The 22,619-nt window shown below is 45.9% G+C and overlaps 1 protein-coding gene across 1 annotated transcript in view; it reads right to left on the reverse strand.

Annotated features, from left to right (window-relative positions):
• Positions 1-1,272: 1,272 nt before the first annotated feature.
• LOC119437275 (alanine aminotransferase 2-like) overlaps positions 1,273-22,619 on the reverse strand; it is a 53,770-nt gene continuing 32,423 nt past the window's right edge. The window contains exons 9-13 of the mRNA XM_037704330.2: positions 16,400-16,505; positions 11,938-12,003; positions 9,100-9,255; positions 1,947-2,059; positions 1,273-1,414 (exon numbers count right to left, since the gene is read on the reverse strand). Coding sequence (XP_037560258.2) covers positions 1,324-1,414; positions 1,947-2,059; positions 9,100-9,255; positions 11,938-12,003; positions 16,400-16,505 — 532 coding nt within the window. The 3' untranslated portion in view covers positions 1,273-1,323. The remainder of the gene's footprint in view (positions 1,415-1,946; positions 2,060-9,099; positions 9,256-11,937; positions 12,004-16,399; positions 16,506-22,619) is intronic.

The following is a 22,619-nucleotide window of genomic DNA, read 5'->3' on the forward strand; positions in this document are numbered from 1 at the left end:
TATACAATACTGAAAGCAAGCTAATGGGCCTATAGTTCTTCAATTCTTTAACGTCTCCCTTCTTATGGATTAGTATAATGTTGGCGTTCTTCCAGCGTTCTGGTACACTTGAATTTGTGAGGCATTGCGTATAAAGGGCCGCAAGCTTTTCAAGTATATCTCCTCGATCCTTGATTAAATTCACTGTTATTCCATCTTTTCCAGCAGCTTTTTCCCTGGTCATGTATTGCAAGGCCCTTCTCACTTCATCGCTAGTTATAGAAGGAGCCTCTGTATCCTGTTCATCACTACTTCGAATGAAAGTAGCTTGGTTGCTCTGGGACTGTACAAATAAGTATAGAATTCTTCTGCTGCTTTTATAATGTCATCGAAATTGCTTATATTACACTACTTTTCTTTCAGTGCATACATCTTGCCCAGTCCTAAAGGAGTGCGTTTATCTAGGTCAATTAATCGCAGGTGAACCTGATCATGACAAGGAAATTTACAGATAAATAAAATTGGGTTGGACTACAAACGGCAGGCATTGCCAAATCCTGAGTGGGAATTTACCACTGTCGTTGAAAAGAAAAGTGTACAATAATTGCATTCTACCGGCGCTTACATATGGCTCACAAACTTGGAGGTTAACAAAGAAGTTCGAGAACAAGTTATGGGCCACACAAAGAGTGATGGAACGAAAAATGTTAGGCCTAACGTTAAGAGACCGGAAGAGAGCGGTGTGGATCAGAGAGCAAACTGGGGATGGCCGATATTCTAATGGACATTAAGAGAAACAAATGCCGCAGGGCAGGCCATGTAATGCGTAGGATGGATATCTGGTGTACCATTAGAGTTACAGAATGGGTACCAATAGAAGGGAAGCGCAGTCGAGGACGGCAGAAAACTAGGTGGGGTGATCAAGTTTGGAAATTTGTAGGCGCAAGTTAGAAACAGATAGCGCGAGACAAGGGTAATTGGAGGTCGCAGGGAAAGGCCTTCGTCCTGCAGTGAACATAAGAAATAGGCTGATGATGATGATGATTTCTTTGTTGTCATTGTTTGTTCGTTTTATGTGGTTGTGACTCACGAAGAACTGGCCTCTTTGTTTCCCATCTTGTTCTTCATTAAGTCACAAAAGGTAGCGCAAAACATGCATGCGCAATAATAAAATAATCTAAAGAAATTATATTTTCTCGCCCAGTGTCGGTTACAGGCGTTCGTATATTAGCCAGCGTATTTTTAAGCGATACAAGAAATATTTGAAATACCATCTCGTTTTTATTCTGTGGTAACAGCAATGTTTATTTATGTATATATGAAGCTCCCATTTATCTTCCTCCTTTACTGGTATTCAGTCATCAGCTCTTTCTGAAAGGTTTCAAGTCGATCGAACATTTCCATCAGCCTGTCCTTCGGCGGAAGTATCGTGATCCTGTTGATCAGAGATAAGCATAATATTAGGTAAAGCGGAGTGGGCAAACGCAATCACATCAAACGACAGAAACATCAAAAGGTTTGCTCGTACTTTGTTCCCAATGTCAATCCATTGTCTAAGGGAATCGATGAATTGATTAAATGGAGATATAGGTGGAAATGCGATGTGAAATTTAGTACTGACCATCCTCTGAACAAAGCCTTGACGATTCAAATTAAGGATCGCGTTTGCGATCGGCAGGCCGGTGTAGCGACTGACTATGTCGTCGAGGCTTAGTGAGTGGCACTAAAGAAACGAGAATCAAGGCATTTCAATTAAGTTTTCTGAAATCAGGATCTAACCTAAAGACCTTCGCTCGTGATGTATATAGAAACTACGTCTCTTAGATTATTTGTTGTCTGAATTCATATCATTTCTAGTAAACATGTATCTCCTGCGAGAAGTATCTTGTATTCGTAGGTCGTTTGCCTGTATTTCAGCCTTACAGCCTGCTGGTTGCTGCAGGTTTCCTACTGGTCATGCTACGCACCTCATGTGAAATTTTCCAGGCAGCCTTCCGAATGCAGAGCTCGGCGTCACGCAAACACCTTTCCTGCGCAGCAATTCCTCGGCGTAGAACACGTCAGCCTCCTTTTTCTGACGCTGCATGCAATGGTAAGCCCAAACTCAATCACATTGTAAAACACACCTTGTAAAATATCCACTGTAAGAAATGCTCAATAAATTGTCATGTGGTTTATTCACGCACGAGCCAGCTCAGTTTCGAGAGAACCTGACAGCTCGGGAAACGCAACGGTGTCTTAATGTAAAGCTAAGGTATAGTAATCCGGCTCCGCTTAACAGGCATCGGAGGCCAGACGTGCTCATAGCTCACTACGATATAGGGCAAGCATCTTGTGCAGTAAAAAAATGCATCGTGTAGCTAATGTTGACATGAAGAACAACCCGCCCAAAAATTACGACAGATTCTAAGAGGCTTCACAAAGAGCACAAAAAAAGGCGGTGCATGGGTACCCATTTACGTACAGTGGGGTTATGTCAGGGATCTTGAAAACGATACTAGAATACGATGTTTCGAACACGTGAGACGAAGGCTCGCGCCGATGCCATCTTGCGCAGTCGGTTGAATAAACCGCATCCGACGGCCGTCACTCTCCGTCTCCAACATAGTTTTACGGTGCCGTGTAACTCGGGACAAGTCTGGCGTCCTGAACCGACCATGGACCGACTCCGCCGTCAACGCGACGTCATTCGAAGCGCCGCTACCCTTGTCATCGCCGCCGCAACCGAAGCCTTGCAAGAAACTGAACCGACGCATACCAACTTCCAAATGCTCCTGAACGAACTTGACGACAAAGACCATGGCCTCTCTGAAATCAACGCCAAAATAGAAGAGCTCGTGATTGACGACGACGAATTTTAAGCTGAATTCACTGAGGCCCTCGAATACCACGACATGATCCGCCACGCCATCAGCCGGGTTCTTTTCCGCATGAATTTCCGCGCCGTCATTGGATGGCTACCAGCTGTCACCAGCCATTTGCGAGGGCAGGAGGCAGTACATGAAGGCGGCTGACACGGTAACCAACCGAATGTCAGCATGAACGCCACAGCATCGACGCAGTACGAACAACAACCGAAAATCCAGACTGAAGGAACACTACAGCGTCCACTCTTCCTGAAGAACGACAAGGCGATCGTCGACACAGACCGCAGATCACCACCAGAACCGAGGACAAGTTCGAGGTAACCGAAAACTAAATGCGCAAGCCGTTCAGCCTCGAGCAAGATGATCAAAAACAAGACCGCCAACCGAATCACCATCGCTCTTGCTGCTCTCACGACCGCCACCACAGCGTGGAGACCGACCATCACCGTCGAAGCAGCGTTCGGAACCGCAGCCACGAGTAGAGCACTGCACGGGCCGATTTTTGCGGCCCGGGCCCGGCCCGGGTCCGTTGTCACATTGGGCGGCCCGCCCGAGCCCGATCAAAACTTTTATGGCGAGACCCGGGCCCGGCCCGGGCCCGGAAATAATCCACGTTACCCGCCCGGCCCGGCCCGCCACCCCTTTACCTTAAGCCCGAGCCCAGCCCGAGCCCGACTCGAAACCGGCCCGAACCCGGCCCAAGACCGAAAAATACATGTTTTCCAGAGTTGAGAAGCCCGAGAATAACTAGCAGAAAGTCCGAGCCCGGCCCGGGCCCGCGTCAAAAAACCCGAGCCCGGCCCGGGCCCGAGTCAAAAAGCACACGCCGTGCCCGAGCCCGGCCCGAGCCCGTGAAAAAACTCCTCTACCCGGCCCGGCCCGGCCCACGGGCCGGGCCGGGCCCGGGCTTTCGGGTAAGCCCGAGCCCGTGCAGTGCTCTAGCCACGAGTACCATTTACCAACAGCGTCGAGGCTTTCTAAAGCATTCGTCTTCAACGACGAAAGGTACTCCAGCTGCCACAACATCCGCCACATGGATGGCTACATTATCGTTAAAAAAAGATCACTACGTGCAGCTATTCCGGTTTAGAAGAGACCCACGCAAGCATTACTACTCCGTCGACAACCTCACAACCCCGACCCGATCGTATGGGACTGCACCAATTTTATCGACCAAAAGGCTCACCATCGACCAACAGTGCTACATCGCGCCGACAACGGCAAGTCCACCACCGCTGGAGACGCCCGACGACTCGAAGTTCTACGACTTCAGCCACGGCCGAGTGAAAGTGCGTGATATTCTCGGCACTGCGGCTCCGCCCGTCGCTCGGGCACCGTCGGGTGATTCATGGACTGCCGTTCCATCCTGGTGGGACGCGAGCAGCAACCGCAACCGCCGGCGCCGCAGCAGTGAGCTCGTCTGGTTTTTGTTGCAGACTCGGACAACGACAAGAGAATGCACCTGTTGCGCCGAGGAAAACATGCCACGAGCGCGACGAAAGCACGCACCAACGGCTTTTCTCCGTCAAAACTTCAGCAGCGAAGCTGGCCGCTCCCAGACTGCGGAAGCCTTCCGCTGAAGAGGCCTTTCACGTCTAAGGACCCACATAGCCCTCGTCGCAGTCCTCGCCACGCGAGAGGTCTGTCCTCCGTTACCTTGGCCGACATGGCCAACTCGTTCAAGCGCTTCCTGGCCATCTTCGGCTACAAGCTGGACCGCAAGTGAGGAGACTTCAAGGCTTACGTCAAGAAGACCGACAAAGGTGGCGCACCGACCTGGAGCAGCGTTCGCTTCCCCATCGACAACCTGCGTCGCAATAAAAAGATTCGGCAAGTTGGACGACCGCAATGTCGTGCCCCAGGAGTAACCAGCCTTCGGGGCATACTGTAACTACAGGCTTTTGTGGCAGCTCCACAGCCTTCCCTTTCGAAGCTTCAAGCCCTCCTTTGAAAATAAGGTTGCTGCTTCATTCCTGGAAACTTTACCTGTTCTTTCATTCCTTTCATCGTTAAGCTCGCCTTCCTTCAAGAACCACGCGAAACCAAACGACTTCGGACTGTACTCCCGTTATACCGAAGTCCTCCCAAGCCCCGGAATTCAGCCCGTTGGTCGCTTACCATTCCTCAATACAGCGCCCGCATCTGTGAACGACGCACTGCTGTGCCTCTGCCCACGCAAAGCCTCGCAAACCCCGACAGTAACCGTCGTTTCCTGCAAATGTGTTATCGTATCTTTCCTATAAGACCGACTTCTATAACCTCCGCCACGTTCGACATGCTTCCAACCCATCCAGCGTCGTCTGCTAACTCCAGTTTCTATGTGCCACCACTCTTCACTGCACTGTGGGCCGGATGTTTTCAAGTGCTCAAAAAAGGTCGTTCCTGATACGTAGTAATGTCGATCGACCAGCAGGACTCTCGTCTTGTGCAGCGTATCCGCCTTCTGAAAGCGCACACGTGCAACGCTGCCGCGGGAGTGTATTGAAAACGATACTAGAAGAAGAGGTTTAGAACGCGTGAGACGAAGGCTCGCGGCAGTGCCATCTTGCGCAGTTGGTCGAATAAACCGCATCTGACGGAAGTCAGTGTCCGTCTCCAACAGGGAAGACGTTCGTTGAGGAAATCAGGTATACGTTAGGCAGGCCGAACCTTCCCTCCTGCTTCAGTTGCCCTACGTATTATTTCCAATGGCCACGTTATGTCTCACTGACATATTTATAATATATTCTGAGTTTCAGAAATTGCCTCGCAATAACGTTTTACAAGTTATTTCAGGCCTCGCAGCATGGTCTAACTCTAGAGCAACAGTAAAGGGGTGAAAATGTCGAAGCGCTTTAGTTTACTGTCGTCTATTTCACAACGCTACTTTATTGTTCAGATGATATCTAGTACTCACTGTTTCTAATACTCTGCGCTTCCTTCACGTTTGACAAATTTTAACTGTTCTACAGTGCCGCATGGGAAATCCAATACCGCACAAATCATCCCTGATGTATGACATCACCTGATTTCACCAAGGAGCGCAGGTGTCAGTCAACGCCTGCGAGGTTTTGTGCCCTTTTGTTTCTAAATCCTTTTCTGGCCTATTGACCCTTTTCGCGGCGATCCCGTGGGCGCTGCCATGTTTGATCACGTGGTGACGCGTCCATTGCTTGCCTCAACTGCCTCCGTTGCCTCCTTGTTTACAATGGAAGTGTATGACGCCGGCGCGGCTTACAAAACCTCTCTTTTCGGAGATATCGTAGACGGTGACTAGGTGGACGACACGAAGCTTTCATCACAGCTGCAGAGAACATGCAAAAGCGCTTTCGGAGCTGATAAAGCTATGTCCAAACGGCGGAAGCAGCGTATAGGGTGCTCGTCTATAAAAGCGGGGCTAAATATGTATTCCAAGCTATCCAAGCTTTCAGATTATGAATTGAGTCAGGTGTGTTTTGCTCTTTGTTCTTTATTCGGCAAATATTTTGAAGCAGTGACTTGTCAGTTTCTGACTCAGTGAAGTTCCTCAGTGCGGCCACTATCTGATTATTTTCTGCTTAATCGCTCGCGGGTGTGCTCAGTTCCGATATATTTGTTCTTGTTGCGTACAAGGCTTGAAACGTAGCTGTTTTGTACATTGTAATACCTTGTAGCAAATGTATATTACAGCTAGTAACTAGCTTACTCTTGTGAACCGTCACGAAACATTCAGCTTCGACCATTCGTGCGCCATAGGTGTAGTCCGTCATTTATTGTGCGTATAGAATGCGCATATATTCAAGTGTGCGCCCATTCACTTATCCTTGATACGTCGGTGATAGAGTGGACGTAAGTTGTCTTGCCATTTGGGACATATGTGTAGAGATAATGTGCGCGAAACTTATTATGACAGGAAGCGGTGCTACTCCCTAAATTTGTTTAACGAGTGGTACTCACTCTTGCCGACGTTCTGGAGATGAAGCCCTTTCTTTGAAGGTTAGCGATACAAGGCTGGCGGATTAGCAAATTTCTGTATCGTCGAGGAAAGCCGTACATCACGAAGTGCCAGTAACACGTTCGGACAGTTGCAGCAGCGGTACGCGAACTTGGTCACACAGATTCATTCTATTCCTTAACATGCCAGTCGCTATTTTTGCAGCCAACTACTGCACACGTCTTCAATCCACATGATTCAATCTAGCATGATTGGAGCACAGTGTGTTAGCGAAAACTCAGTTGCATTTCTGGCAGCTGATCGCACAGAAGCAAGGTGCAAGCGGTAATGGTTTCGTATTCGTGCGCGGTCGCTGAGGAGAGGCATGGCGCGCCGCCGTGAGCGCCATCTCGTTTCTCTATACCAAACTGCTCCGCGAAAAGGGTCAATAAAGGTAGTCAAGAGGCATTGAATTCAATAAAGGCTAGGGGAAACGAAGTAGGCTTATTGTAACGGAGCAATAAAATAAAGCGACGTCCAGTTCAGCTATGTTCTCAATTGCTTATGGGTACATTCAACTTTTTCTTGACAGCTGTTCAACTTTGCAAGCGCCTCATTTCTTCTGCTCTTTGCTGGTGTTTGAGGACACTTATACCAAGCACCAGTGGCCAAACTTAAGCTAAGGTGAGCAAATGACCTCATAGACTTTGACCTGTTCTTGACGTCAGTTAAAGCTTGTCAGCTCCGTCACAATCTACTTTGCAATATCAGATCGAGATGCGCAGACGTGACGTAACCTTTACTGATGGTGCTTGTGGACGATCTAATCTATACCTCACAAAGAAGCTTTAAGGCAAAATCCGGACCCTCTCCTCAAATCGTGGGTCTGTAGTTCCGAAATGCGTATACGTGTCTGCATCAAGTGTACATATTGCATACGGCAGTTATACGCAATTAATTCCTGTCGCTGCCTTTTCTTATGCGTATAGCACTCGACTTCCGTTAGTTTCCTAGGTATTAAAGGATCTCTCGGAACAAAAGTGCTACGCGTTACAATTGTTCTCTGCGTTTCGTAAAAAACGGTGGACAAGTGCTACTAGCTGCTTAATACTAAAGAGAGAAGTTATTTGAGGTGCACTAGTTAATTAGTTTCCCTCAATCCCAGAAAAGCCACTCTTATCGTGAAACCTACTTGGTAAGCCAGAAAAGACGCAAGCACGAAAGACGGTTGGTCTCTCGGCATTTGCTCATGGCTAGATAACTTTTTGTCGGTAAAGATTGACTGGAATTTTTCGTAAGAAAGCCAGACTTATCAAGTTTTGAGGACTTTTGTGGGCCACCAACCGCCCTAATACGTAAAAAAACCTTTGAAATTCGTGACGTCACGACGACATATTAGCGCCGGTGTTTCGGTGCAAAATCTAAGAAATTGAACTCTGACTTTTATTTTCTCTTTAATAATCAATCTTTACAGCGGAACTAACGAAAATAGAGCTTTGAAAGACAACTTTTTCTGTCAAAAGTGATTTCGTGCTTCTCTTCAGTGCCCCTTTAACGAGGAAAGCGTCGCCTCTCTACGAGTACAAAAATGAAAACTTGACAACATTTAGCAAAAAGAAATCAATATTAGAACTTATAAACCTAGGTACCATAAAGCCGTAATACGGATTAAATATTGTGTTTTTAATAGCCCACTGGGATTGCCTTGCTGGATTTTCGCGACTACCAATTCTACCTATATCTCGTGATGTACTGCTTAATTTTTATTATATTTTTCCGCAGCTGTGCAGAGCAGCATGCTACCTGAAAGAACGAAAAAAAAACTGAGGTTGCGAGGTGGCTCGACTTTACTACCTTACCTCGAATCGGAGTGACCTATCTCAACTCAAGTCTCATGCAAGAGGTTGATGTCACAACCCCTATCACATTGGTCATCTTCAATCATACGCCAGCTTCACTTAACGTTTTCTTACCCCATTAAGTTGCACCTGTTTTGATGTCATTGTCAATCTCGGCTTGTAAAGGTAATTAGGAGGTTGCCTAACTCTCTCGGTCAGGAAATACCGATTATGTGACAATGCCGTTGCTCTATCCTTTGTAACTGACTCAAGCACCTCAACAGTACTTCCGGTCACGCGGATCGGACAGTCGGAGTGGCGCACGGCACGTATCAGCGGAATATGTTCAAATGAAGTGACAATGTTAATGCTACATCAACGCTGGCCCTACGTAAACTCTTGAAAGTATGGCTTCAGGGCACGTGGAGCGATCATGAGCAGATGACTGATGCTGGATAGGCTAAGCTGCCCATAATTACTGAGGATCCTTAGATTGGTCATGGGAACCTTCGCTCTTTCTTACCTGCGCTTCCTCGATAGCCTTGGCTGGAATGGTCATGCGGGGGTAGGCAGCCATAGACCCCTGCACTGGACTGCAGTGGATTCCCTCTATTGCGTTCAGCCTTTCTTCCGCCATCCTGGCACGTTCAGCTAAAGAGTCGATGATGAAGGCTTTCTCCTACAAAATTTGGGTGTTTTATAGAGCAGCTAGATGAAATTATTGCTTGGCTTTCTAATAAGTAGAAAAGCAACGTCTCTACTAAACTAACAGTGAACTGTATCGACATACGTCACTTTTGTTGTACTTGAGCCGCTTGTGTTGAATTTACCCATTTCTGAAGGTGCCAAACTGTCTGGATATCGATTTGTAAGTCCAAAAAAATATTTCACGTGCCTTTTTTTATGCAGAATATTCCATATAGATCTTTGCACATTTAAGTGGTTCCTACTACTTCTCATGAGAAAGCAATAAATGAAAATAATAGAGACAAGATACGATGCAGTAGATGAAGAGAAGCGAGCTTGCGTACAAAATTTCACAAAGCAAGCATCCATGCGTCTGAATTCTGGCATTTTCTTCAAAACGATCTCTCACCAACATTCATGCATGAACACAACTGCGAGTTGTTGAGCATCATTGTCAAAGCCACAGTAGTAATTCGTTCATCGCCAGAGCACAGCTACATATAAATATGCACAGTATCGGTCCTACTGGGGAATTTTATTTCGCATCGTTTGATAGTTAAGGGACGTGTATATAAACTTTAAACAAGTCCGGAAAAACACAGATGGGTAAGTGTGAGCTATCCTGGTAAACTGCATGGGCACAAAGAAGCGCTATGACAGAATTTTCTAACACTCAAAAAGTTTATCTAATACACGTAAATATACTTTAATTAAACTATGCAATGCCTTTTACGAAGCGCTGTTATTGTCCTTTGAAAAATCACTGTTTCGTTCAGCCACCGCTTGCTACCATGGCACATAACAAGCCTAATAAAATGGGTGCATCAATTTTTGTTACATGTAATCCTTGTCCATCTAACATGCCTTTTATTTAATTCGAGGATGACTGCCTTCAGGCACAGTAGTGTATATATGTATATATCAGTTCGTTCGAACGCCTGGACCGACATCAATAAGAATCGTCATTGATTGACTTCAAAGAAAGCACCCCACAGCTGTTATGCCACTACTTCACAACCACACTATACGAACCTTAAAAGACGAAAATAAAAAAAAAATGCAGACTCACTCTCCAAGTTCAGAAAATGATTTTCACTGGTTCCAATAAACGCGATATCAAAAGTATGAAGACCAACTTTTTGGCATCGAAATAAAACACACAAAGTACTGTTACATGAACAGACTGTACTACGATTACAGTTTACCAGCGGTACAAGGCGGAGCGTGCAGAAGCGTATTAGCTCGGGGTGTTCGAACATGGGACGTTTTGGCACCGATTCGAATAGCGAGTATTTTCTCATTTCTAAACTAATTGATGTATAAGCTTTGCGTGGTGCCTTTGTGATAAAAAAGGCTTATTTACAATATTTGATACATGCATGTCTGTAATATCGTTCAGAACGAGACGATCGGTTAACGACTCAGACTAAGAGTCGTTAAGAAATAAAGTTTATCTATCTCTCTCTCTCTCGCCCCGGTTAACTAAGGAGCTTAGTAAATGATAATTTCAGCTATCGCGTGTACCACGATAATGACGCTAATAAAACATGAAAACAGCATGTCACCAGATGCAGATAAAGATTAAGTCGGCAAAACAAGCCGTGTGCAACGCAGTGCTAGACGTTAGATTAAGGAAATCCATCTGCGATGAGAGCGGTCACATAGAAAAATTTATTTGCCTGAATCGAGACAACAAATTCATACGCTGCTTGAAGGCGAGATATTTTTATGAAATGACCATTATTTATTGGACAATAGTTGGCTGCTCAGTGTGCTCATTGAGGAACTGGTGCCTCTCTGCAGCATCGGCGGCTGTCCTGCAGCAGAATCATTCGGAGCATTCCTGCTTTCGTCAGTCTATCTCCCACTAAAGACTTCAATAAAAGTTGTTGCCCTTTATATTCAAACGGAAACGAGTATTGAGTAATGTCAAGCAGTAGTTTCGCGAATCGAATACGAAACGAATTGCACAAACTATTCAATCCGTACTCGAAATATGAAATATTTCCCTGCTATTCCCAGCTATTCCCACACTCCTACTATTCGCGAATTCCGCGGCATCCGATATTGATGGCGCCGCGCTGTAGGGTGTCTCGAGGCTCACGCCACCGACCTCCCGCGTTCCTGAAGCGTACACACACAGCATGCGTCAGTTCAAGACGAAGTCTGGGAACGAAGATCCGGGGCCGCCACTGCCATCGCTGCTGTATGTCGCATTGTCGAAATATTTATCTTTGGAGGGAGAGAGAGAGAGAAAATGAGATGCGAAAGGCAGGGAGTTCTGGAGGGGTTGTCGTTATACGCATCTGACGCGCTGGACAACTTCAAATTTCACCTCGTCACAGGTAGCACGAACCGTGTCTTGGTGGATGAATTTTCATGTTTGCAGATGCTCAAAATGACAGCAGTTACTGAACAGCACACGATGGCGTTCAAGCGAAGACCCCTGTTGAACATGCCTCCTGTAAACATTTGGTTGTTCATGAGACCGGGTTCAGTAGGACGTTTGAAGGGGCGCTGCTTATTGTAGTTATTGGCACTGGCTGCGGAGTGTGTTTATTTTAAATAAGAGATAGATCATATGGCAATGACACCCAAATTTCGCCAAAACAGATACTGACTTGTCATATGTTACTTTGCTCCTTACAATGAACAATAAAAGCGACCAACTCACCTTAGAGTACATTTCGTAGGATGCATCACCTGGAGATGGAGGCTTGACCAAACAGTCCAAGGCCACCTGTGACGTAAACAGCAAAGATTCTTAATCGCGCAAACGGCATTCATGAAAATATATAAGTCGTGGAGGGAAGGTTACGATTAGGTTTTTAATACGTAAAAATCAGAAGAAAAAGAGAACTTCAGCTACTGTTTGCGAAGTCAAGCAAAGTTATACATCACATCTTGCAACGCTAAGTTTCAAAAAAAAAAGAGGCAGAGAAAAAAAAAACACACAACATAAACTTTATAGACTTGTGTGTCCTATAGCGGAAACACATGACGCGCATTATACCGGTCTCCTCCTAAACCATGTCATCCGGGGCAACAGAACTATGCATTTCACATTGAACAGCTCCTGCGGCCAACTGCACAGGCTTCACCTCTATAGAGTTGGCCAGGATGGAAGCTTGGGCAAGTTGGTTTGACATTAGTAATAGTCAAGCAGCGCTAAAGACGAATGGATGAAAGCGCATACTCAAGACATATACAGGTGCTGACTTAGAACTTCGCTTTATTTGCTTACGCCTGCGCACGTATGTACCGCAGCGTAAATAAAGGGAAGTCAGCCAGCGCCTGTATGTGCCTTTAGTCTTCCCTTTCGTCCATTCGTCTTTCGCACGGCTTGACTATTACTAAATCCAACACCATTCTTTTTATTAGAGCAGCGCTTGAGACAAAGAGGCCCGCTGCGACTGGCGCATGACTTGCTTTAGCTCGCGTATACTATAGCATCCGCGCATACAGGTGTTTGAAGTTTCTGCGGAACTATTCGATGGGGGCGAAATGCGAAAACACCCTTGTACTTAGATTAGGGTGCGCGTTAACGAAGAACCCCCGGTGGTCCAAATTATTCCGGAGTCCCCAACTACGGTGTGCCTCATAATCAGATCGTGGTTTTGTCACGTAAAACACCAGAATTGTTATTCTTTTTATTTCGCAGTGCTCGTACATCCTCTTCACCGCCTCCGTGTGCCATGCATATAACCACACATTTTGCGCCGGCACCGACGACGTTGAACGGTTGACCATCTTACAATTAATGCTCTCAAATAAGTAAATACCGGTAGATCCAGAGATACATTAAACAACTATGTCTAAGCGTAGAAAGCTTGTCTCGTATGTGGGTGTGATGTTTTAAGCCGTTTGCTTAGAGCAACAATTCTGAAATTTTATTGACTGTTTCGAGGCGTGTTTCAAAGCCTCAGACGTCATTGTGGAAACGTTTTACGACTTCCCAAACGAACCTAAAGCTTCCAAATATTTCTAGCTTGTTCTTTCTTGCATACGTGAACTTGTACAAAGGTCAGTTCTGATATGCCTTTCACTTGACGAATCACAAACGTCTTGACCCCCGGCAAGTAACGTCAAGAACACAAATGACCAAATTAGCACAAATATGAAGATTTCCGACGGCGCACCGAGAGAACTTGCAACTTATAAATTTCTCGAACGTGTCTCGCTTAAGACACAATTATTCGGGCCAATTTCAATTCTTGCACATACTACAATTCTTAAACAACTTGCCGTTCAACACCTCAAATAGTTCTAAAGGGCAACATAAGTTTTGTAACTCCCCACTACGCCACCTTTTTTCCCCATGCACTTCTAACTTTGTCTATATGTGTCCCTAAACAAGCCCAACCCAGCTTTCAAAGCTCTTGCTCTAGCTCCAATGGTTACCTTTTTAGTTACAGTTTATTAATGGTTTCAAATCTTTTTCAATGCGTTTCCATCTACTTTTCGAGGGGACGTTTTCCAGCAGACATTATCCACCGCGTCTCGTCGCAATGACAACTTCGCTGTAATATTGCAATTGATGTACTCCACTTTGGCTGGCTATACAGCACACTGAGACCGTTGATGCCTCTTCTCTCTGCAGCATCTGGCTAATGGTCACATCACACTGATCTCGCAAGCCTCGGGCAGTGTGGAAAAACTTATTGGGGTACGCAAACTATAGTTGTTTTTGAGATAGTTAGTTCATGATAACTGTAAAATACAGCCTAAATTTACAAAACGCCACGTTGCCTCAAATACGCCGTGTTGGTAAATTTTGGCTGTAGTAAGATTACTGAGGGTTGGGTTCTCGTATGGCTGGCGGTGTTTAGAATACTTTCTTGGGAGCTGCATTACTAAATTTCTATCGGGACAAATAGCTACCGAGTGGGAGAAATAGAAACAGCATGTACACAGAACGTAAAGCTGCATGGTTTTTCTAAAGCTTATCGCCAGAACATGGGTAAGGAATCAAAACCCAGGCATCGACCTTAAACACCACACAAAGTCTTTCCTAGACTTTCTCACCCTGCACATCCATTGAGAAACACATTCCTGCGAATATTGTAATCATTAGTAATAATCGATTGTTTCACGTACGGTTAGGTAATATTCTCTAAGTACGAGCTTTTGAATTTCGCCAGTTTTAAATGCGAAGCATTTCTTGCCGGCGGCTCTGTCTGTTGTCCCGCGTCCCGCACCCCCGCAGCGCATGCGCGTCCCCTCCCTCTCTCTCTCCTCTCCTACGCTCCCCCTTTCCCTCCTCTAGGAACACTCTAGGGAGCAGCGCCGGTGTGCCACACTCCCACAGTGCATGCGCGTCCCTTCCCCCTCTCTCTCCTCTCCTACGCAACCCCCTTTCTCTCCTCTAGGAATCCGGAGCGGCGCGCTCGACAGGTGGTGCGACAGCTGCATTCAACGCTGGGGGCGCCACGGTAGTTCCGCAGTATGAAAATGACGGAGCGCGCCATTCTTCTGTGCAGCGCCGGTAACGCTGCCGGTGACCATCGCTTCCACCACAAGAACGACAACGTGGACAAGAACATGGTCGACGAATTCCAACACCTCGACAACCATCGTCTCGACACCGTCACTCAGCGTTACCTCCGCGCTTTCCGAGAAGACGTCGACCCCGAAACGGAGTTCACTATAGCACTACTAAACAGCCGGTCCCTCAACGCACACGCCAGAGACAGCGAACGTGATCCCGCGCTAACCAAAGCAGACGTGCTGTCTCACGGAAACGTGGAACGCCGCAAGACCGACGATCAACGCTCAAGCTAACCATCTCTCCGCTGCTTCGCATCCACACATGGTTCCCTTCAGCGGGAGATGGAGTAATTTTTTTCTTTCAGCGCGTAATTATTTGTCTTGTACATTTCTATTCACCACTCTCCGCTGCAATGACAGCGGCTTAAAGGACAGAATTAGTGAGTAAATATACTTTAAATTATCGTTTCTGCTTTGAACACTGAATACAGCAAACAGAGATGCTTGCCTATTCTGTTATTGCTGCTGAGTTACGCAGCTGGATACTGTCAATCACAGTTCCAAATTGTCAACTTTCCTCAATTTTTATGAAATATTGCATGGCACAAAATAAAAATCCTGTTTGAATTATTCTCCAGAATTTGGCATATCCATCTGAATCAAATAACATTAATTAAGATATATTCAAAGGCTGCCTAGCTAGATTGTTTTTGCTCTTTCATGTACAATAAATTATCACTTCACGGATCACTTGAACGAACGTATGAATAAGGAAAACCACTGTAGTGGCTCTTCACTCGAATGAAATAAAGGAAATGGCTTCTTTGTGTGCTGTGAGGCTTGTTGCGAATGATAGTTCACTCTATTTATATACAAGAATTCAAGCAACGTCCGAGTTTTAGCTTGCTTCGAAATATTTTGCGTAATGTCAGTGAACTGCAACTGTTTTCTGAGATAAAAGTTCGGCAGGTGTTACACTCATGTAACACTAGAAGGCGAAAGCCTGCTGCACATTTGGTAATACATGAAGTTACACAATCGGGCTTAGACTTCTTTGTAAGACATATTGGTAATGAAGTAAGTTATACAATCGGGGTTAGACTTCTTTGTAAGACATATGGGTAATGCAGAAGTTATGCAATCGTAATCGGGGCTAGGCTTCTTGCAAGACATAACGAGTCGCAATGGGAAGTACACGTGTGGCACTAAGGCGACCTGCTGAACGCCACATATGAACACTTAACGTATTGTACCTAAAGTGCAGCATGTTAGTGCAAGCACTTGGCCACACATTTAGTTAGCGAGATGGCTGTGACGTGACGTGTGCAATCACGCACGCACTAGGCACACCTTTAGTAAGCCGAAACCGTGGAGCAGCCCTGGCTTCAGGGAAGCATGCTCGTCTCATACCCCGGAGGCCCGGGTTTGATTTCCACCCAGACAGAAATTTAGTAAATGTTCTTTTCAAAACCACTAATTTACTTTGTTTACATGAACATCCCCACGAAATGGGACGTCAATGCGAGCATTTATTGCGGCGTCGGCCATTTTTCGTCACGGCACAGTTACTCCAAAGTCACCGCCAAGGGCACCGCCAACATAGACACCTAAGGCTTTCGCCTTAATAACCATTCTTTCGACCACACTACCTGACACATCATGGGTGGCAGGGATTCCATCATGGCGTGTTGCAAGTTGGCTCGATCAATAGAGTCGAGATTGACGGCCTCGAAGTAGCCTGCCTGCAATCCGGGCCTGTTCGATAGGAGACACCATTTTCGCATCACACAAAATAAATGTATTATTTCATCTGGTTTTTGCCGTCGTCAGCTACGCCACCAGCATAATTAATGTTATAATTGCAAGCGTAGAATATCGCAGCGCTATTGTTACCCTGTGCAAATAGCTTTTATTTACGAAGGTGTGACAAAGTTGCGAAGAGAAAGCCAGCGACCGCATTTCGCCAAGTTCAATTTTATTTTCGATAAATTTATCCTTCTATCATAGGCTCAGACGAGGCTACTCAGCCGTTATCAACGTGATCGGTCGCTTGGGGTGTCGGCCGATAAGAGAAGAATGTAAGATAAAATGAATGGTTACAGAATACGACTCCAGAAATTGCAAATTTGTGCAACTTTGACGTGAGCTTTTGATTTATTAAACATTTGTTAAATCTGCAAGTGTGCTTGCGCAAACTTGCATAATTTCCAGTTCTAGAAGGTTCGAGAAGATTTTCAGGACCCGCCGTGGTTGCTTAGTGGCTTTGGTGTTTGGCTGCTAAGCACGAGTTCGCGGGTAAAATCCCGGCCACGGCGGCCGCATTTTGATAGGGGCGAAATGCAACAACGCCCGTGTACTTAGGTTTAGGTGCGCGTCAAAGAACCCAAGGCGGTCGGGGTTCTTTTTTTTAGCGAAAGGTTCTCAGTGGCGCTGTTTTAATTATCTGACAACAGCGAGCTGTAAATGCACCGAACAAATTCTTAAAATAGCAATGGCCTTAAGGCCCCGGTATAACGGATTTTCTAACGCCCTGCCAGCTAGCCCACGTCAGCGCCCTCGCCTGACTATTTTTTATTTTATTTATTTATACAAGTACCTGCAGCGTCACAAGGCACCACAAGGACATTATTGCAAGGAGGGGGGGGGGGGACATTTGTAGTGAAAGATTAACATAATAAAAAAATGAACTGATTCAAAAGCAGACAGCAGGCTACAAACGCATAAAAAAGCAGAATAAAAAAAAGAGAATAAAAAGCATAGCAACCGGCTGCCAGGCGCATTCACATCATTGAAAAGGAAATGATGGTTTATCGCACGATGCCCAATGATATTCGCTTATGACAGGTTAGACTATTGCAGCTGGTTCAAATAGTAAGCGGCAGTGTAATGGCACGTACACACTAGCCTCAAAACGCGCGCGGCGCTCCGCCGGCGGCAAAACGCAGCAGCGGCAGGGCGGCCACACCTGAAGCCCCTATATTTATAAAAGTAGCGCCATCCACTGCCCTCCTCCTCCGTTCCACTATCGCGCTCGGCGTGACCAGTGCGATCGAGGCGCGATATCGACAGTGGCGCCGCCTGCGTCGGGCCTGCCGTGGCAGACGACAGCTAACGCGCTACCAGAGGAAATCCGAGGAAAACTTCGATCGCGCCCTGCGGAGACGTTTTTGAGGCGCGATTTTGCTTCGTCAGTCAGTAACTGGTCTTAATAATGCCGTTTTGGAAGTAGCAACGCGACGATGCGAGACGGCGCAAATATCAAGTGTGCAGCAAGCGTTTGCGCACGCCGGATGGTAAACAAAAAAAAGCCTTTTGCCCTCGCCTTGTCGGTTGCGGCAACTTAAGGCGCAGCAGCATGCCATCACAACGAAGTTCTTGTCCCTAACACGTTTGATCGGTTTGTGCGTACAGCACTTTCGTCGCACAGGCCCGAGAATGGCAGTCGGAGCGCGCTGGAAAGAAAAAATATACAAAAGCGCGACGCGAACTTCCACGTGACACGGATTGGCCAATGGGGGAGCGGAGGAGGCTGGGGCGACAGGAGGCGGCTAAGAGAGGGCGAGGAGGAAGCGCCGGGGTGAGCGCGGTGGCGGCAAGATCTAAGAATGGCGCTACTTTTATAAATATAGGGGCTTTAGCCACACCAACTGGCGGCGCGCCGATGCGGCGATCACGTGACAGACTAGACTCCTCTCCCCTTCTCGAACTATCCGGGAGCTGACGCGTGCAGATGATAGTGCGAAACTAGAAACAAGAGGTCGGGCGGGTCTGCATGTCACCAGTTTCCCGCGCGCACGTTTCCCGCGGCACGCGGCAAACCGTAAAAAATCGGTCCAGGAGCGATCCATGCCGCGGCAAGAAAAACCCGTTTCGCGGCTGCTTTCGCGGCGCGCGTCTTGCAGCCGGCGGCGCGCCGCGCGCGTTTTGCCGCTAGTGTGCACGTGCCATAACAGATTAAAGGATGACGAAAGAACATGAGACTGGCGCTAACTCATTCTATGTACACAACAAACGTCTGCTAATGGCATTGCGCAGGTGCCTAGCAAGAAACAAGAAAAAGCAAGAAGCGATCGACAAAAATCAAGGCTTCTATTCGCCTCATCCCTTCACACAACTATAAATCTAATCTCTTACGTGCCTATTTTTTTCTGGCGCAGAACATAGATAAATTTGAATCATGCAGGCAAGATGCCACGTGTGTTTTACGCACAGATAAATTTTGCCTCCTGGAAAAATTACATAAATCTGTGGGCGTGAACCCGCAGATTGAGAAACGCACACACACACGTACGCACGCACACACACGCACGCACGCTCACACAAGCGCGCACGCACGCACGCACACACACACACACAACCACATGCGCGCGCGCGTTAATAAACGCTTATTTGTTTTTCTTCTTTTGACCGGTGAAGGTTCCTGGCTTAAGTGGTACTGGCCCTTATGTTCTGGTGCAAATTCATGAAGAATTCTTAATTGAACATGTTCGTCTGGGAACAGACACCCCAAAGAAGACGAACAACAACGGAGCGCTCCGCTGTTCAATTACGTTGATTACCAACACCTTGGTTTAGAAGTAGTTCAGTTTCTCTTTGGAGTTCCTTCACACATAACTGTGTACCCCCTCTGATGTGCTGGCATTAAATCTGACTCTTTCATCCACGCTCGCTGTCTCCAAAGTTTACGGCCAAATAGCCGGGTCGGCGACCAGTGGCGATGTGGAGGGCCGAACAATGGGTCAGGTTCTCAGGGCTGACAATCGATCAGGTGCTTAGAGTGCGTCTCCGAGTTTTTTATTGCGATAGGAATTATATGGACACTTCAACCGGATTTCTGCCGTCGCTGTGAGGTTCCCTAAGATAAAATCTTCTATAGATAACTGTGACATTTTTTCTGTCATTTTTTTGACGTGCCTCAAGGCAGTCAATTCACTTGTTTGTGCCATTGCTGTTTTTGGTATTTATACACATGCAATAATTTGTGCCTTCGCACGCGCTGCCCACGGGAAGCGCTTCTCACAACACCACCGTTTCACACGCGCCTTCTCGTGGTCAATTCTCTTCATGTCGTTCTACTTGCGCCGCATATTTCAGCTTGTTTGCTGGGGATATAAAATTGCATGGTCGGCTCAGTCGATTTATTAATAATTTGTACAAAATTCTGGGACTGGGGATATAAAATTGTATGGTCTCACGTGAATCCGCTAGCCTCGGCAAGCCAACCTCCTCTGAAGTCACCCCTCCCTCTCTCAGGGGCCCCGTGCGCGGTGCCTTATGGGGCGGAAAAGGCCCACAAGGTTGCCGGAACATTCATTATTGTTTGGTACGTGGTAAACTTTTAGTGGCGCCTTCCGTCACTGGCTTGGAGGCCCGTATGCGGGTGGTGGTTTTCTGCTACTGCGCGCGTCGTTCTTCGCTTCAAATGCGATGCCTTGAAACGTGGAGCAAGACTGGGGCGTCTGACTCATGAAGACAGAAAATTTTGAAGGCGTCACTTGCGCTTACCACCGCGGTTAGTGGAGTTGCCAGCGATCGTGGCTCGAAACCCGTCCAGACGCCCGAGTGTGGTCTATTTTTCCTACGTACTCAAGTTTCGTCAAATCAGCCGTTGTGTACCTTAAGCTGTGGTGCGTATTATCTTGCTAATTTTTCATCCCGCTCTCTTGCACCTAGAAAGAAACGAGATGTCTTGAGGGACACTTTTCTTTTTCTTTTTTTGGTCGCATTTTCGCCTAATAAAAGGCTGGTGTGCGTGTTTTATTTTGAGAGAAATAATTTTTGTCACGCTGTCTTGCACCTAGGAAGAAACGAGATGTTTTGAAGGACACTTTTTTGTCGCATTTTCGCTTAATAAAAGGCTCTGGTGGGCGTGTTTCATTTTGAGAGAAATAAATAGCATTAGCCTGCATTCCAAACGTATCGCTGTTTATTCAGATTTACGTGTACTATTTTGCAAGATTCTGTGGTGCGACGACGCTGTTGAGACGCGCCTCGGGGATCAATTTTAGTTATAGAATAAAGCAAATGGACGGGATTTGTGCATTATCTAGAGTTTATTCAGCTGTTTCCGAATGCGAGTATAGCCCCACAGCATAATTATGTCCTAGAATCAAACACAGCCAGGGGGACCCTTCTTCCTCTGCTAGTGTGAATTAAACGGCATGAAAACTGAATACATAGTGGCAAGGGAAAAATCGCAGCATTCATTTGCACTTGTGAATTCATTGTGTTGCTGGTGTACTTGTACTATGGAAAGCACATTTTTATGACAACAGTAAGTGTTTCATTCTTTATTCAGTGCTTATTGCACCTATAGAAGCCAGAAGATTTCACACAAATACAGAAGGAAGCCACATTTATAATTTAAATGAAGTACATTGCAAAGGTAATACACAAAAGAAAATTATAAACAGCAAGTAGGAAAACTTATTGTGCCACTGCTCTTCGGTATCAGTATTAGCATACTTGTATGCCACAGGGCATTTGTATAATAATGTTATACAAAGTAAGCTATATCACACGTAGTATTGATACCTTTAATAAAACTGGACATGGGATCATCTGTCCTTGAATGTAGCTGCAGTTTTGCTTACAATGCCTTGTATGCAACGCCTTCAATACAGTGCTATAATTGTATAATATTATATCTGCGCTGTCCTCACAAATATCGAAAGGCTTCGGTGATTGTGCTTGTCAGAAAAGTAAGCAATACATATGCAGAAATTAAAAAAGAGTGGTAGTTCACAAAGTCAAAGTTGAAACAATTGATGTGAGGTCAGACCTACAAAGTAAGTATGTCAACATTAAAATACAATGCATTTTGCTGCAAGTCAAATGTACAACAAAGCTTATGTTGTATCACATACCTACAAAAAAGTCAGCACCGTCGAAGCTGAGCCAACACACCGCAATTAGGACGCGATGGCTCTATTACGTTGTGAACCTCAAATGAATGAATATTTCACGGTATTTAAAACACTCATTGAGTGGTATACACCAAATGTTTGTGGTTACAGTGAATCTGGCATCATAAAAGGCTATTGTAAAGCAAGTGAACAGAGTGAGCACATTAAATTATTCAAATAGTGCCACCAACGGTATTCCAGGTGGCAGTGCCAAATTTCCACAAAAGTCAGGTAAAAGACATACAGGATAAACATTAAAAAAAACATTGTCATCCTCAAGCGTATACCTAGCTCACAAATAATCCATTGAAAGCATTCACAGCATGTCCATGTCATCACACAGTTTGCTCTAGTGAAAGGTAGGCCAGCTAACCTACCGTCATTGTCCACACTGTTTAGCTTGGGCTGAACAGAACAATTGTTTAAGCATAATTTGCATGCAGGCGATTCAAGCTACAGCATTCAGCAAGACAACAAACATGTACTTGCAGAATTTACAATAAGGTATCACATTTTCCCTCTATAAAAGTTTGACATCTGCATACAACGCTCTTGAACAATATATGCACTTTACAAAGTCACTCAAAAAACAAATAAATGCCTTAACATAAAACCTGGTGGGACAGCTGAAGTTGATGGATAAATGAATTAATTGTGTGGGCCATCATGAACATAATTCACCCACGAGAAAACTTGTGTAGCAATTCTTCCAGTACTGCGAGCCGCAGGCACCCAAGCTCAGACACATTGCCTGGGTCAGCAGAGTAACCATGATCCTGTAAAATTGCTTCTGTGAGTGGTTCACTGGCTGCAGGGCTTCTCTGAGGGGCAGTGAGGTTAATTACATCGATGGAGTATGGTTTTTTCAGAGGAGCGTACAAAGAGAATTTCGACGTGTTCCAATAGAAAGCAATTTCCGCCATCAATGTCCTTGACCTCATTACGAACTATCAGACGCTTCAAT

This window comes from Dermacentor silvarum, chromosome 1 (genome assembly GCF_013339745.2).
Source record: "Dermacentor silvarum isolate Dsil-2018 chromosome 1, BIME_Dsil_1.4, whole genome shotgun sequence".
In the NCBI taxonomy this organism is placed as follows: Eukaryota; Metazoa; Arthropoda; class Arachnida; order Ixodida; family Ixodidae; genus Dermacentor; species Dermacentor silvarum.